This window comes from Pelecanus crispus, chromosome 3 (assembly GCF_030463565.1).
Source record: "Pelecanus crispus isolate bPelCri1 chromosome 3, bPelCri1.pri, whole genome shotgun sequence".
NCBI lineage: Eukaryota > Metazoa > Chordata > Aves > Pelecaniformes > Pelecanidae > Pelecanus > Pelecanus crispus.
In genome coordinates this window covers 115513174-115527616 of record NC_134645.1, presented here as the reverse complement: position 1 = coordinate 115527616, position 14443 = coordinate 115513174, and the positions used below count along the sequence as shown (strand labels likewise).

Below are 14443 nucleotides of genomic sequence, written 5' to 3'. Positions count from 1 at the left end.
ACAGCATCGTGGCTTGTATCAGGAATAGTGTGGCCAGCAGGAGCAGGGAGGCGATTGTTCCCCTGTACTCAGCACTGGTGAGGCCACACCTGGAATACTGTGTCCAGTTTTGGGCCCCTCAATACAAGAAAGACATTGAGGTGCTGGAGTGTGTTCAGAGAAGGGCAATGAAGCTGGTGAAGGGTCTGGAGCACAGGCCTTATGAGGAGCGGCTGAGAGAACTAGGGTTGTTTAGCCTGGAGAAGAGGAGGCTGAGGGGAGACCTTATTGCTCTTCACAACTACCTGAAAGGAGGTTGTAGTGGGGTGGGTGTTGATGAGAGGAAATGGCCTCAAGTTGCGCCAGGGGAGGTTTACATTGGATATTAGGAGAAATTTCTTTACTGAAAGAGTGGTCAAGCATTGGAACAGGCTGCCCGGAGAGGTGGTGGAGTCCCCATCCCTGGAGGTGTTCAAAAAACATGTAGGTGTTGGCACTTAGGGACATGGTTTAGATGGCATGGTGGTGCTGGGTTGATGGTTGGACTGATGATCTTAAGAGGTCCTTTCCAACCTTAATGATTCCTAGTTTTTAGTTTCATTAAAAAATAATCCAGCCACCAAGCCAGGAAACATGAAATTAACTATTACTCTACCCTTAATTGGTTTAGTGGTGGACATGGTAGTGTTAGGTTAATGGTTGGACTTGATGATCTTAAAGGTCTTTTCCAACCTAAATGATCCTATGATTCACAGAATGAACAACAGTCAGATTAAATACAGAAAAGTAGTCTTTTCTCCTTCCCCTCCCTCCTCTTTTAATTCAGTTACAATTTGCAAAGTATCTGGAGGCATAAATCAGGAGAAAAGGTCAAAATCCCAAAGGAAAATAAAAGATACCCTGGCATTACTGTACCACTAAATTTGCTGAAGTTTATGGTATAGATTCAAATGGTCTCCTTTAAGCTATGTAATGACTGCATGTCTGCCCTTTTATTAACCGATTTGTCTGATCAGCAGTGGCGCAAGCCTGTCAGTAATTTCAGCACAGTGTCAGTAATTGACTGGATAACTTATGAGTAAAAGATCCCCCCCTTCCCTGCAGCAAGTCTATACTCACTGTTATTGCAGAGAATACAGGTTGCTAACACACAAGACTCTCAGATAATGAAAGAGCTTTAGATGACACACTTGCCTTAGTCTCATTTTAGAGGAGGAAAAAGAAAAAAAAAAAGAAGGGGGTGGGGGGAAGGCCTGAAGAAAGCCCATGAGACCCAAGCTTCTTAGGCTTACTGGCAAGTCTTTAAGATAGCTCTGGAGAGCGTTCATTAACTCCCTGGTAAATTCTTTGCAGAAATCATCACAACAGGAGACATCTCAGGAGGCACTTGAAGGAAGATGACTAAGTAGCTTTACACTGGCAGGCAGCTGCAGGCAGCTTCTCCCAGCCATGCAGAAAAGCAGAAGAGCCTATTAAAAGCATACAGATGGGCCGTACAATGTGGCAGGACAAGTCAATGGGATACTACAGCAGAGGCAGACTGTAGAGGGCTCCAGATATTTTGGGAGGTAAGTGGAGGCAGAGCAATAGCTTGCGAGATGAATCTTTGTGGCAGTCCCCTGGGGGATGACAAGGCAAGGCTGCACAGTTGTGACTGGTGCAAAGCTAGCACAGGACTCAAGAGTGGGGGCCACGAGCCCGTCTCAGACCTGCAGCTGCACAAGAGAGGTATTTGAGATCTCACTTGCAAAGAGTCCATGCAATGAAGACAAAGTCTGGAGGCAAAGAATGAGAGGCCCTAATCAAGTAGGATGCCAGCAAAACAGGACGTCAGAGTGGTTCAGTGATCAAAAGAGGAACTGGGGAAGTCTGGGCAGCACTCATCCCAGCCTAGAAAGATCTTGGTTGCTCTGGAAATAGTAACATTGCACATTACTTGCTCTGGGTCCTTCAAAAGACTGTTCTGACAGGAATAGGTTACAAAGATTGGGGAAACGACCTTCCTTTGCAAACTCAGTTAAGCTTTTACAACTGCTTTCAGCTCAGCTCCTGCTGTGTTTCTTTCACAGCTTCAGGTGAACAGTGGCTTTGGGAAAGGTGTTAATTCTCTGTGTGCTAAATGCATTAGGTAGAGCAGTCAAATTACAGCACCCATCCAACTTGTAACCGGGCTTCGTTATACTGCTGTATCTCACAGGGGCACAATGAAAACAGAAATATCTTCTGTTCACAAGATGTGCAAGTTGTTGGGGTTTTTTTAACAACAAATGCAGTAAGAACACACAAAGAAATTTAAAAGAATGAACATAACATAGCTTAGGCAAAAAGACAAGCCTCCACTTGCTCCAATTAATTGTAATGATTTCTCCTACTGAATGCACTCTGCAGGATTTCCCAGTGTCTGGAGTACCAACAGTCAGTCTTCTGCCACTGACTGACCTTTCTCCCAAGTCAATGCTCAGGAACACTTCTCAGAGCTCCAGCATTTTGAAAGCAGCAAATTTATCTGAGGTCATTGTAACAGCTATGAGCCAAGTAGAAGGGGTTGAAATTTTTAATTTGCAAAGGCTGAACACAGACAGCAGTCCTCAGTGAGCCAAAATAGCAAACAGCAGAATTCGAAGGAAGGGGGGGGGGGGGGAAATACAGCTAAGCTGTGGAACAGCCTTTCCCAAAAGGTCACTGGCACATTGACCCAACCTTACCTTGTCGCAGAAGACTTTAATCTGGCAGTAGGCTCTGTGGACAGGTTTGTTACTCCTGTTATTGTAGCTGTAGGTGTCGATCTGAAGATTCAGGGGCAGGCCTTTAACTCCCTTCTGAGAGGAGAAATCTGTGCTGAGGCAGTTCACAGAAATGAAAACCTGCAGAAGAGGAAAGCAGCACACATCAGTAGTGACATGCAGACTCCTGGCTGGCTGCTGAACAAGGCACTACTCGGTGACTGCTGAGATCTAAATGCTGGTACTTGCTACTACAAACAGGACCTTCTGTCTTCTGAGAGATCAGGTAAAATCCCCAAGAAGCAGTATGGCATTCTTAATTCTTTATATAAGCCATTATAGGGGACAAAGCCACTTTGTCCAGAATGAATTTCAACAAACTCTCCAAACTTCATGAAGACTCCACCCATCTTCCCCAGATATTTCCACCCAAGAGATCTCAAATGTCGTCATCAAACTTTTAGCAACAGGAATCCTCCTACACCCCAGCCTTCACTGGCCAATGTTTTACCACCTTGGTAAGAACTTTACCTTGGGCAAGTTAAAACAAAGCTTTCCCCGAGTTTTACATTAGCTGCTGCAAGCACAGCTTATGCTTGAAACTACTTGAGAGTTTTTTGTTGGGTTGGTTTTTTTTTTTTGTGAATGGTATTAAAAGTTTTTAAAAAATATTAGGCAAAATGTTATCTTTAAACACAAGAATAATGCCATTATTTCAGTGAAAGAGTTCCTGGGCTTTACACTTAAAGATGAACACCATTTTGAATATTCCCCAGTAAGACCTACAATACCCTGTTAATGTTCAGATCAAAAGGGAAAAAGTAGTATTTTCATTATTCTAATAAAAAACTGAATTATGGGAAAAATTAATTAAGGGTGATTTTCAACACATCTAATTTCATTTTCATAATTGCCTGAAAAAAAAAAAACCCACCAAACACAAATCCACAACCAGAGAACAAGTCCAATGCTGCTTAACAGAAGGAAGAAATACCCTTGTGCGGATATGAACAGATCAACCAGAATACTTTGTATCCAGAACATGGGCTTGCTGTGTGCTAGGCTTTTCTCCAGACACAATGCTCATTATTGGCATGTCTCAGAAGAAGCTGCAATGATTAATTTACCAGGAATTTATGAGCTACCAAGACCTGCAGTGGCTACTCTCCTCTCTGCCTCAAGAATAAAGCTGGGAACCCACTGCTAAAAAAAAAAAAAAAAAAGAAAAAAAAAGTAAATAAAATAAATCAAAGCCTTGGGAGTCAGAAGCACCTTGCCAGAGAATTTGCAGGAATACTGTCCCACCACCCGATCGCTCACTTATCGTGCTACTACCACGAAGCACCCGTTAGACAGTCTCTGCAGTGAGTTAGTGCCACCTCCCGGAGCCGTCCCAGTGTTGCAAAGTCTCAAGGTAGGTTTCCAAAAGTTTAGGGGTTTGGGTTGGATTTGCGGTTTTGCAAATTGCTTATCATGGGCTTCTTCACACAGGTTCTGCAACATCCTTTACTAGTCTTAACAAAAGAGGGGAAATGGAAATGTAATAACCATCACCAGATTAGGGATATAAGCTCTTTTTTTTTTTTTTCCATATATAACACAGCAGTATAAAAAGCCCGAGGGGGGTAGGGGGGTGGAAAGAGTAGTATAGATAAACATCTTCTCTCGTAATAACTTGTCTGAATGTTCAAGATTCACATGCAATTTCTTGCAGCCCTTGTAAGCACCAGCTGCCCCAGAGCAGGGAGACAGCTGCTGGCACACCAGCTCAGCAAGCAGTCCCCATCCCTTCCCCTTGTGCACACACACGGTCTCACAGAGCTGGCAATGCCCTCACCGAGTCCCGCCTGTGCAAAGGGAAATGGAAACGTGTAAAACGACATCTAACTCACACCAGCACGGCATGCCGGCAGAGCCCCATCCCCAGCCACCCCAACCTGCACCGCTTGTTCTGCGGTGGCCCCAGCCAGGACAACGTGCAGGGACAGCGGCGCTGAAGGTGAGCCAGCACTCAATGCCCGCTCACCTTCCAGCCTGTGTCTCAGCATCCCAAAACCGTGTTGTTCCAAGATGACTTTTTGGAAAGCATTAAATACATCCCAAATTGCAGCCAGGAAAATTATTTTAAAAGAAGCACTTCTCGATCTTCCCCAGACTAACCCAGCTTTTATCCACCCCCCTTCCCTTTTTGCTAACTTCAGCTTTACAAGGACATTTTGCTTGCGGCGCTGGCACGCCCTGGGGGAAAGCTTCAAGGAGTTTGAAGAGCTGCTTTCACCCACTTCGGAGCTAGGTAATCAGATGTATGCACAGCCTAAATAATTGTGTTCCCTGAGCAGGGGGGTTATTTTTTAAAAAGAGCCTCAGCTCTGGTGTTTGCATATTTTTACATGTTAAATTTTAATTTTAAATTTATTTACCCATACTGAATATTCACACACAACTCTCATGTCTGTATGAAGAAATGACTGCGGTCTTCAAGAAAACATGCCCGAGCAGCCATGCCAGCAGGTCCACCACAGCCTCAAAATTTCTGTGAATTCCCTTGCTTGAATTTCACACTACTGGACACCAGCAGACTCAATATGCAGCATCGTCCATCAGTTCCCTAGCAAGTGTTGTCACTTCTTTACCCGGTAATTCAGGTCTACATTTTCAGTGTTCATGGCTTACCAGCCACACAAAGCCCACGCAGCGTGCTGGGCTCAAGGTAGAAGCGTTGGTCTCAGCACAACAGACATGCTACAGCAGCAGAGCTGCATGGGTATCCCATGGGAATTTGGGATTACCTGTCAGATGACAAAGATTATCCTCCTACTTTAGAGTCTCCTCATTTGATTACTTTTGGCTTTGAGCAGCTGACTTCATTTCCATGCCATTTAAGTCTTTGGGACTCTGGGTAGAAGATGACAACTAAAAACCTAATCACCTCTCTGAAGCAACAGAGCGCCAGACTGTCTTCTCCTGTTCATACAAAGCCATTTCAGTTCAAAAGGATCATCTACTTCTCCCTACCCATCCTGCAACTCCTATTTTTGAGCAACTTCAGGTTACCTCAAGTTCCACAAAACCAGAGATATAGCAAACAGCTTTTCCAGTTTGGGTGAAAACAGTTTCAAGCCAGTTGCTTTTTGTTCAGGAAGATTTGACTTGTGTTCGAAGAGAAACGTAAGGCCAAGTGACTGTGCCAGCTACATCCCCACCCCAAAATTGCCAGAAGAAAGAAAAACGTAACCGCAGAAGTTGCTCTGCGTCTTCAGCCTGCTGAGCAAGATTCCTTTTCATGTGTCCAACCTATTTTTCTAAGGGCAGTTCCGCATTCTCAGCTATATTAAGATTTGTTGTTACTTTTAAAAAAAAACCAAAAAACCACACACAACCATTTTCATCTCACCTCCCAAGATTCAACGTAAAGACAGCACTTAAAAATAGAGCATTGTCAAGCCCGAGCACTTACAAACATGAGTCAAGCCCTCAAAAGTTAGGCAGATTTTCTTTAAAACTGAGATTTCCAAAAGGATTAGAAACCTGTTCTCAAGTTATTTAGTTTGCTTGGCAGTTAAGCCTTTAGTCTATATTTGAATCATATGTCCAGGCTTTTCTCTCCAACCAAAGCCAGGCTTTATTTTCCTTTTCTTTTTTTGCTGATTTATTTCATGCTTTTTTATTATTATTAATGAAAGCTGAGATTCTCATCAAGACAAATGGCTCCACAATGGTGACGTTTAAAGATAAAACACCAAACAGCATGAAACCTGTACGAGCTGTTAATCCCCCCACATCTGGTGACGTTCACCCCAACATGCTACAGACCCTCCTCCATCCAACACCAGGTTGGGTTTCCTGCAGCCTTTGCAGCAGACGAGCCGCAGCCCAGCCACACACAACAAAAGACCGAAGGCAGGAGGATTAAAGCACCTCCTCCGGGATCACACTGGAAGTCAGCGTGGGAAGAAGCCAGACCTCATGACTTCTCAGTCTGCTTTAACCGCCCGACCACTCACACCCCTCCTCGCCTAACTCAGGAGAAACACACTGTGCCTACGTTCAAATCTACAAGAAACAATCTTCCATTTTAATAATGCAGAAAAAAAAATTAATCTGGCAGCTCTGCTGTGTGCCCTCAAGGAAGGGCAGCAGAGACAGCCAAGTTCTTTCCACACAGCACCTTTTTCTAACAAGATCTGCCTTTCAAACAAACCAGGAAAAACAGGCATAATTAAAGGGCAATCAAAGCGCTGCAGGAACCTTGCTGTCAGCGAGATGAAAGATGCCTTTTTTCAATGAAGGCTTGCATACCCAGATCTCCTCTCCTCGGTTTATCTTGGATGCTGTGCTCTTTTGTCACACAAAAAGCACCAGCAATTTTGATTAGACCAAAGGCTACGTATGCAGCAGCTTTAGATGAAACATCGCCTTGTACAGCCTCTTCTGACTCACTGGAAAGCAAAGTTGAAAAGGAACGCTATGTAGGTACACATCAACAATGTCTGGAGTTGCCATAGGTAAAGGCAAGCAACTCGGATGGGTATTAGCACGCTGTGAGCTCTGGCCAGTCCCCAGCAAACCCAGGCACGGATAAGACTGTAATGGCCATGTAACAGATCTCCCTGCCGAGCAAAGTCTTGCACGTCCTTCTGGATAAGACCCTACACAGATGGACCTGGGACTATTCCAGTCTGATCACCTTGCTCCACATGGCTTTCATTTCAATAGAAGACAGGTAAATTGAATTCACCTCCTCCTATTTATGCTCCATTATATTTTTTGTACCCAGAGGATGAAGACATCACTCCATAATGCAAGTCCACTGGGTATTTCTTTCTCTACTGAGAATTCAGATAAAACTTCAGCTCTTTTCTAGTGCTAGTAGGCAAGCCTCTCTTTTTAATGTTATGTTCAACTTAAAATTGTCAGGATGCTTTTGATTTTGGATTACTGTGTTTGGACAGAATACAGAGTTTGGAGCCTACAATGTAACAACCAGGGACAGGTGAAACTGTGATGAGCTTCTTTCCAGGGAATGCAGTTGGATACTGTTTTTCTTGACCGTGGCTAAATAATTTCATCCTCCTGCCCAAGACGCAGTAGGCAAAGGGATTCCAGCGTGTCCTGGGACTTCCCCAACACAACAGGAGCCACAGGACCTACGCTGCGTCTCCCTTTGCTTCCCCCCGGAGCAGCAAGGCCGTTCCTGTGCTCTCTGGCTGGGGAGGGCAGCAGTCACTGCACAGCCAACTTGATCTACGTGTTATTTCCACTTTTTACAGGACAAGGGGTCACACAAACCCTCAAACAAACTGACGTGAAGAGGAGCCTTTGAGGCTACAACAGCAGATTAAAAACCAGAGGAACAAATAAGGTAGAGGATCCATCAGACCTAAGCAACAGGGCTTGGGTATGGACCAGATGACATGAACAACTCCCTCCTCCACCGCCTGCACAGACTCCCTCGGAGAACCAAGACACGCACCATCCAACACTAGGGAGCGGAAAGCTGCACAGCTACCGCCAACGCCAGGACACAGCCGCTCCCCACCCCGGCTGCCAGCAGGAATTCTGGGAATGTCAGTGCAAAGCCCAGCAGCCACCAGGTTGCTTGGTCTCCCACAGATGTGTGTGCAATTCGGGGGTATGCAGCCATTTGGTCACAGCACTCCTTGCTGGCTAGCTGAAGGAGCAGCCCTAGGCCCAAATTCCACAAACAACTCATTTATCAGCCCTCCACTAGAAGAAAAATTACCCGGAAGCTCAAAGGTTGTTATTTAAATGCTGGTGGCTGAAACCATGTGGTTTCTTTAGAGACTTGGACAAATATAAACATAAAAGAGAAAAACAAAGGGTCTTTTCCTAAAGATCTGTCCACATGGGTGTATACCAGATAGGCCTTAACATGCTTCACCTACACTGTGAGCTGGCTGGATGCAAGTCACCTGCAGCCCAAAAGCCTTACAAATTGCACCAGCGCAGCCTCCGAGCCCTTCGAGAGGCAGGGCTGTCAGGCTGGGCACTGCGCTGTGCTAACACAGCTATGTGGCTTCCAGGATTGGCACTGGGTCACGGCCAGGCAGCTTGGAGTGCAGGCAGGGCAAGCATAGGTCTGCCTGCACGCATCCGCGGAGGCACGTCCTAAGAAAGCAGCGCTGGGAAGACTGTTCTGTCTTCAAAAGAAGGAGGGGAAAAAAAAAAAAAAAAAAAGCTTGCTACAGATCACCTGAGAGGTGACTGATCTTACTGCTCTCACATTCGTTTCTTCACCTCCCACATGCACCACAGGTTTTGCATCAGCAGGAGGCAAGCCAGGAAAGACAGATAAAAAAATTGGGCAACTCGTGCACCTGTGGGCTCCCCAGCCGCCTCCTGCCTTTGGGATCGGACGCTCCAAATAAGGCTTGTCTGGCAGATGTGCGACAGGGCCGCATCCATTCCAGCTCTGCTCAGCCAGACCCAGCACCATCCTGCTCACAGCCCGCGGAAGTTAGTTTGCATTCAGTCCTACCAAGCCCAATTTGGGTGACTGACACAAAACACATTGTGGGTCCCACACCACGCCAAGGAACGCCAAGCGGGAAATATGACCCAGCCCCGGATAAGAGAACATCCTCCTAGCAAGTTCACTCCATCAAAAAACCAAAAATGAATGGTAATGAAAGGAAAATACATATTCCTGCTCACAAAGAGCAATGCTGATTGTTATTCCAGCCTCTTCTGAGGCAAGGAAATACAGGAGCGTCTCCACTTGCAACACATGGGAAACCTGGGGATAGAGGTTCCCAGTCCTACTGATGCTTCCTGCCACCCCACGCTCTGATAAGATAAAGGTGCGAAGCCAGGTGTCAGCTTTTGTTAGGTTGGTTGGAAAGAAAGTAAACACAGCAGTTTGGCAAAAAAGTGGAAATATGTAAACAACCAAACAAAACCACCCCCCCAAAAACAACCTACCCCCCCCAAACGAACAAACCAAACTCCCAAAACAAACAACAATGAAAAAAACAACACCAACACAAAACTGAAAGAATTAAGTCTACAAAGGCACAAAAATGGCTGGAAAGGAAGTGTTGCCATCAAGTATATAAGGGAAAGGGGGGGAGGGGATTGTGGTGAATCACCTCCCAGTTTTCTCTATAGAAAAGCTAATGTTGGGAAGACTTTTCTTTCAGCTTTAGGAAATACAATGTGAGCTCCATAGCTGGTTGGAAGACCAGATGGATGGTGGAGTTTGGGACACCAAGAAAAACTGTGAGTTGAAAACCTGCTTCTAATTTGCAATGCTTCAAGTCAAGGGCAACACATGCTTATTTTTAAGGAAACCCAGGACAGAGTAGGGAGAGGTGTGCCTTAAGAGGCAGGTAAGCAATACTGGCTATGACTTTCCTATGTCACTGCTCCAAAGGCTGTGTGTACTTGTGCCTCAAAGTACTTGTGGTCTCCAGCCTTGGCTTCAAACCAATCTCTTTCCTTTAAGTATGTTTGACTCATCACATTTCATAGTTTCATTTCCAACTAGCCAAACCTGTACCTCCTCAATGCTGCTGAAGGTGGCAACACCTTCTTTAATGAGGCATATGACTGCCGTTTCATTACAATGGCATTCATATAAATGCATGCAATATTCATCAATCAAAAAAGGTGAAATTCTTCCTACAGTGAACACCAAGTGAGGATTATGCCAGAATAAACTCTTAAAATACATCAGCGGTGTACACCCCAGCCTTACTTCAAGTTGTAGCAAGAGATCCACCCTCTCCAAAAATTGAGCTCATCTGAACAAAAAATCCTACCCAAGAACTTCAGTCAACACACATGAGGATCTGCCAGAAGACCACCCTTGTTGCCCAATCTGCTATTTCAAAAGGCCAACCCAAATTAGCTGCACATTATCTTAATACAGGACCATTCCACCTTTTGTAGACCGAAAAAAAAAAAGCACTGTTTAATTGCTCTGTCATTCAGGGAGTCACTTAAGAGATACCACAGCACCTTCCCTTTGGTGGAAAGACAGCAAAAAGCTCTACCATGATATTCTCCAGCTCAAAATGCCCATTACACCCTCACCATGTATCCCTTTTTAGTAGAAAGGGTCTTTTCACACAGAGCATCTGGCTTACAATGCTGCTTTTTTTTTTTTCTTCCTGGAGGGAAGGAGTGGGAGGACAACAGAGCCCTTAATGTGCAGTGACATCATTTTTGGCTACAGTCCCACCACCCAGCCTAAAGCAAGCCAAACAGACCACCTCCACAGGGGCCCTTCTCTGGAAGCTGCTGGAAGCAACGCTACGTTTCAAAAGTGACCCATTGGCAGGCACGGAACGGGTGCCCCAGCACAACAGCAGGGTCCTTGCACTGTTAGGACTACAAAAATGGGGCAACAAGGCTCTTGTAATCACTGTGCAGACAACACCTTGCTCTGTTCAGACATGAGGCCTCAACCCTCCTGCTCCACGAGGCAGGAGCTCAGACGGGATTTGAACAAAGCGGGATCCAGCAAAGCCAGTTAACCCTGGGGAAACTGATCTGTCCAGATTGTTCAACTGCCACTGACCTGAGAGCAGGCCATGTCCGCAGGCCAAAGTTAAGGCATAGAGAATTTGCTTCACAGCCTAACGGGTAACACAACAGAGGTAACAGGACAATGGCCAGCATTATGAAGAGTAGCAGGAAACGCGCAAAAGAAATGTGCACTTAACCATGCACGCAGTTGCAATTTTCATTAAAAGGCCTCTAATGGGTACCAACCAAGAGAAGGAGAACTGGGCATGCTGTACAGACCTGGAAAGAGATGGTTCCCAGCCTCAAAAACTCATGACCTGAACCTACAAATGCTTCTCCTGATTGACATATGGAGGTCAAAGACACAAAAAGGGCTGCAAGGATAGGATTCCTCTTCCCTACCTTCAAAATCCCCTGATCTTAAAGATGGCCAAGCCTGCTCAGTCATCGAGGAGGGGCAGGAGCCTCCAGAAGAAGCTCTATCCCAGTTCTAGACACCCCATCCCTAATGAAGTCATAGAAGCAAAAGATGACGAGCTTGTGTTCAGACATCTAAAAGCTTCTTTGCAGCAGAAGAACCCCACCTCGACTGTCTGCCCAACACAGCAGACATCCAGGACAGGGTGGGAAACTGTTTGAAGTCTCCACAAGCCTCAGGGTAACTCTGGCATTACCTGTTGCATGCAAGCGAGTATCAGCTACACATCTTTGTCAGACTCATCGGACCACGCTTCCACCCAGCCAGGATGGCTCCTGACTGAGTAGCTGTACTGGCTTTCCTAAATATCCCATTCAACAACTCACCAGTTCATCAACTAATTTCCCAGTTGACCATCTCCCCCCTTTCTTTTCACAAAGCATGATTGTCTCCTCATCCAATTCTTCCCCTCCCCTGGTCTGTCAGGTGATTGGGGTCAGACCTCACCTCTAACACGGTTCAAGCCCACCTGAATCACCGCTTCCCCACTCCACAGTGTCTCCTGTCAATCCTTCTAACCCTACCCTCGGCTCTCCTTCCAATCTTAGGAGCAACAGTTCAGGGCAGTCAGTCTTTCCCTCTCAAAGCCTGGCCTTCCTCCCCACCCTCAGCTCCCTTCACTGTCTCAGAGCAAGTAGACTTTGGTTCCTGGGCCCTTTTCCAGCTTGAACACACTCTTCCAAAGGTCAGAGAATACTTAACCCATCACTCTTCTATAAAGCAGCTGCTTCTAGCAGCTCCTGTGATGTCCCAAAGCAACAGAAGAGGGCAGAGAGGAGCTGCCAGAAAGAAGCACACAGCATTTGCTCCGAAACCCATGGACACTGTCTGATCCCAGAGTGGGAAGTGTCTGTCATGCATGAAATACTCCCGGTTTCTACACACACGGGCTCACAAACAGCACGCCAACACAGCCAGCTGTGTGACAACTCCATCCATGCAGAGCCAGACCTGCCTGCTGCATCTGGCATCCAAAGCCCTGGAGTTGCCCTCAGCTCTCCAAGCACAATGCAACTGGGAAATATTGGTTGCTGAGAGCATCTCAAACATCCTTTCCATTCCCCAACTCCACAGCTGCAAAATCCACACATTTTCCTTGCTACAGAGTGAGCACATGACTCGTATTGCCTGAAAACAGTGTTTCTTTACCAGAAAGCTGTATTTTACAAAAACCCTGAAGCACCCCAAAGGGACTGGCAAAGCAGTCTCTCAAGCAGGTGACACCCTCCTGACAAAGCATCAGAGGTCTTATATTCCTGTACATCCCCACAATGAGGGCTAGCACAAGAAGGGCAAGTACCTGGTCCCACAGCTGCTAGGGGTAATTTCTATTATAATAATGTAATATGCTATTTCTCCCTTAAATCTGACACACACCCAGAGCCCCAGGTACCTAAATGAGTAATTACATCAGAAACCCCCGATGCAGAGCCTCATCACCTCCTGTTTGACACTGCTGCACAGGACCAAATCATTCCCACAGCAAACTGGGAGCAAGAGGTAAATGGGAGAAGCAGCAACCCCAGAAGACTCATTTGGCTCTGGTCCAGGTGACTCTAGGGCTCAGGGAGCAAGTTTCTAAAATCAAGGCTTTCTAGCTGGTTAAACATATCACCTATGCAACACTGCTGCTGTTATTAAATGTAAGACGCTGTATTTATTACTGTGTAGAACTTTCTGTAGCATCAGAAACTTGGCTCTCTTTGTTGCCTGCTCTCTTCATATACTTCAAGACTATTGCGGGCGGCGGGGGGGGATAAAGAGAGCGAGCATGCAAGATAAATGAACCATGCAATAAAAATTGTTGAAATTGGCTCAGGCATCTCCTGATAAGATCACAAGAGTTGAGAAAGAACTGCAGCTCTACTGGTGAGATATCCAACCATTGACAAAACACATCCACTCAGGAGAAAAAAAAAAAAAAAAAAAAAAAAGTTAAACAGACACCTAAACAGAGCACTTGCTAAAAACGCCAATTCTTTGAACACTGAACTCCAGAGTATTTTTTGTTTTAATATGACTCTGATCCCAGGAGCCTAGGCTTGCACTCTTGGTATCAACAGTACTCTCTGCAGGTTCATACAAATCCATACTCAGAGTATATGGATCTCACACACTAAGATTGTGAATCTGGAGGTAAATTTGCCTATGTAGCTGCAAAACCAGTCTGGGTTACACCTCCCCACACGTCATCCCATGAAGTTCAACTCTGAGCTGAAATACCACCTTGAGGGTCCTTGTGCCTTTTCAAGCTGCTATTGGTGATTTCACTATGGACTGCAACTACTCATTCAGGGGTCTGTAGAGCACCTGGGCAACAACCACCTGCTTCATAGGGCTGGGCTCTTGTCACCTGGTGGGAAGGGATGGCTTTCCTTGGGGCAGCCACAGGGTTCTCAGCACCAGCTCTAAGCCCTGTTCCTGGGTTAGCAGCCCATCCCTACTGCTGTAGGATGGCTCAGCCAGCAGAGAGGCAGCTGCAGAGCTGCAAAATGCTTCTGACTCCTTGGGGACCTGAAATCATGGCTCTGTCTGCATGAGCCATCCCCACATGCAAATCCTAAGCCCTCAAGTACCTCACAGACACAAATTACCAGAGTTCCATGAACGGGACAATGTCAGACTGGCTATGGCAGCAGGATACCATTTTGCCATTTTGGGAATACTTACTGCCTCCTTTTGACAGCCCTTCTGAAGCTTCATCTGTTTGTTTACACAGCGAAGTGCTTCATGCTTCAAAAATCACATCGGCCTTTTAGCATCCTCCAGCAGG

General features: G+C 45.9%; 1 protein-coding gene across 1 annotated transcript in view; it reads right to left on the bottom strand.

Moving 5' to 3' along the window:
- GRHL1 (grainyhead like transcription factor 1) overlaps positions 1-14443 on the bottom strand; it is a 46256-nt gene that overhangs the window by 18098 nt on the left and 13715 nt on the right. Inside the window, exon 9 of the mRNA XM_075707553.1 lies at positions 2685-2843. Coding sequence (XP_075563668.1) covers positions 2685-2843 — 159 coding nt within the window. The remainder of the gene's footprint in view (positions 1-2684; positions 2844-14443) is intronic.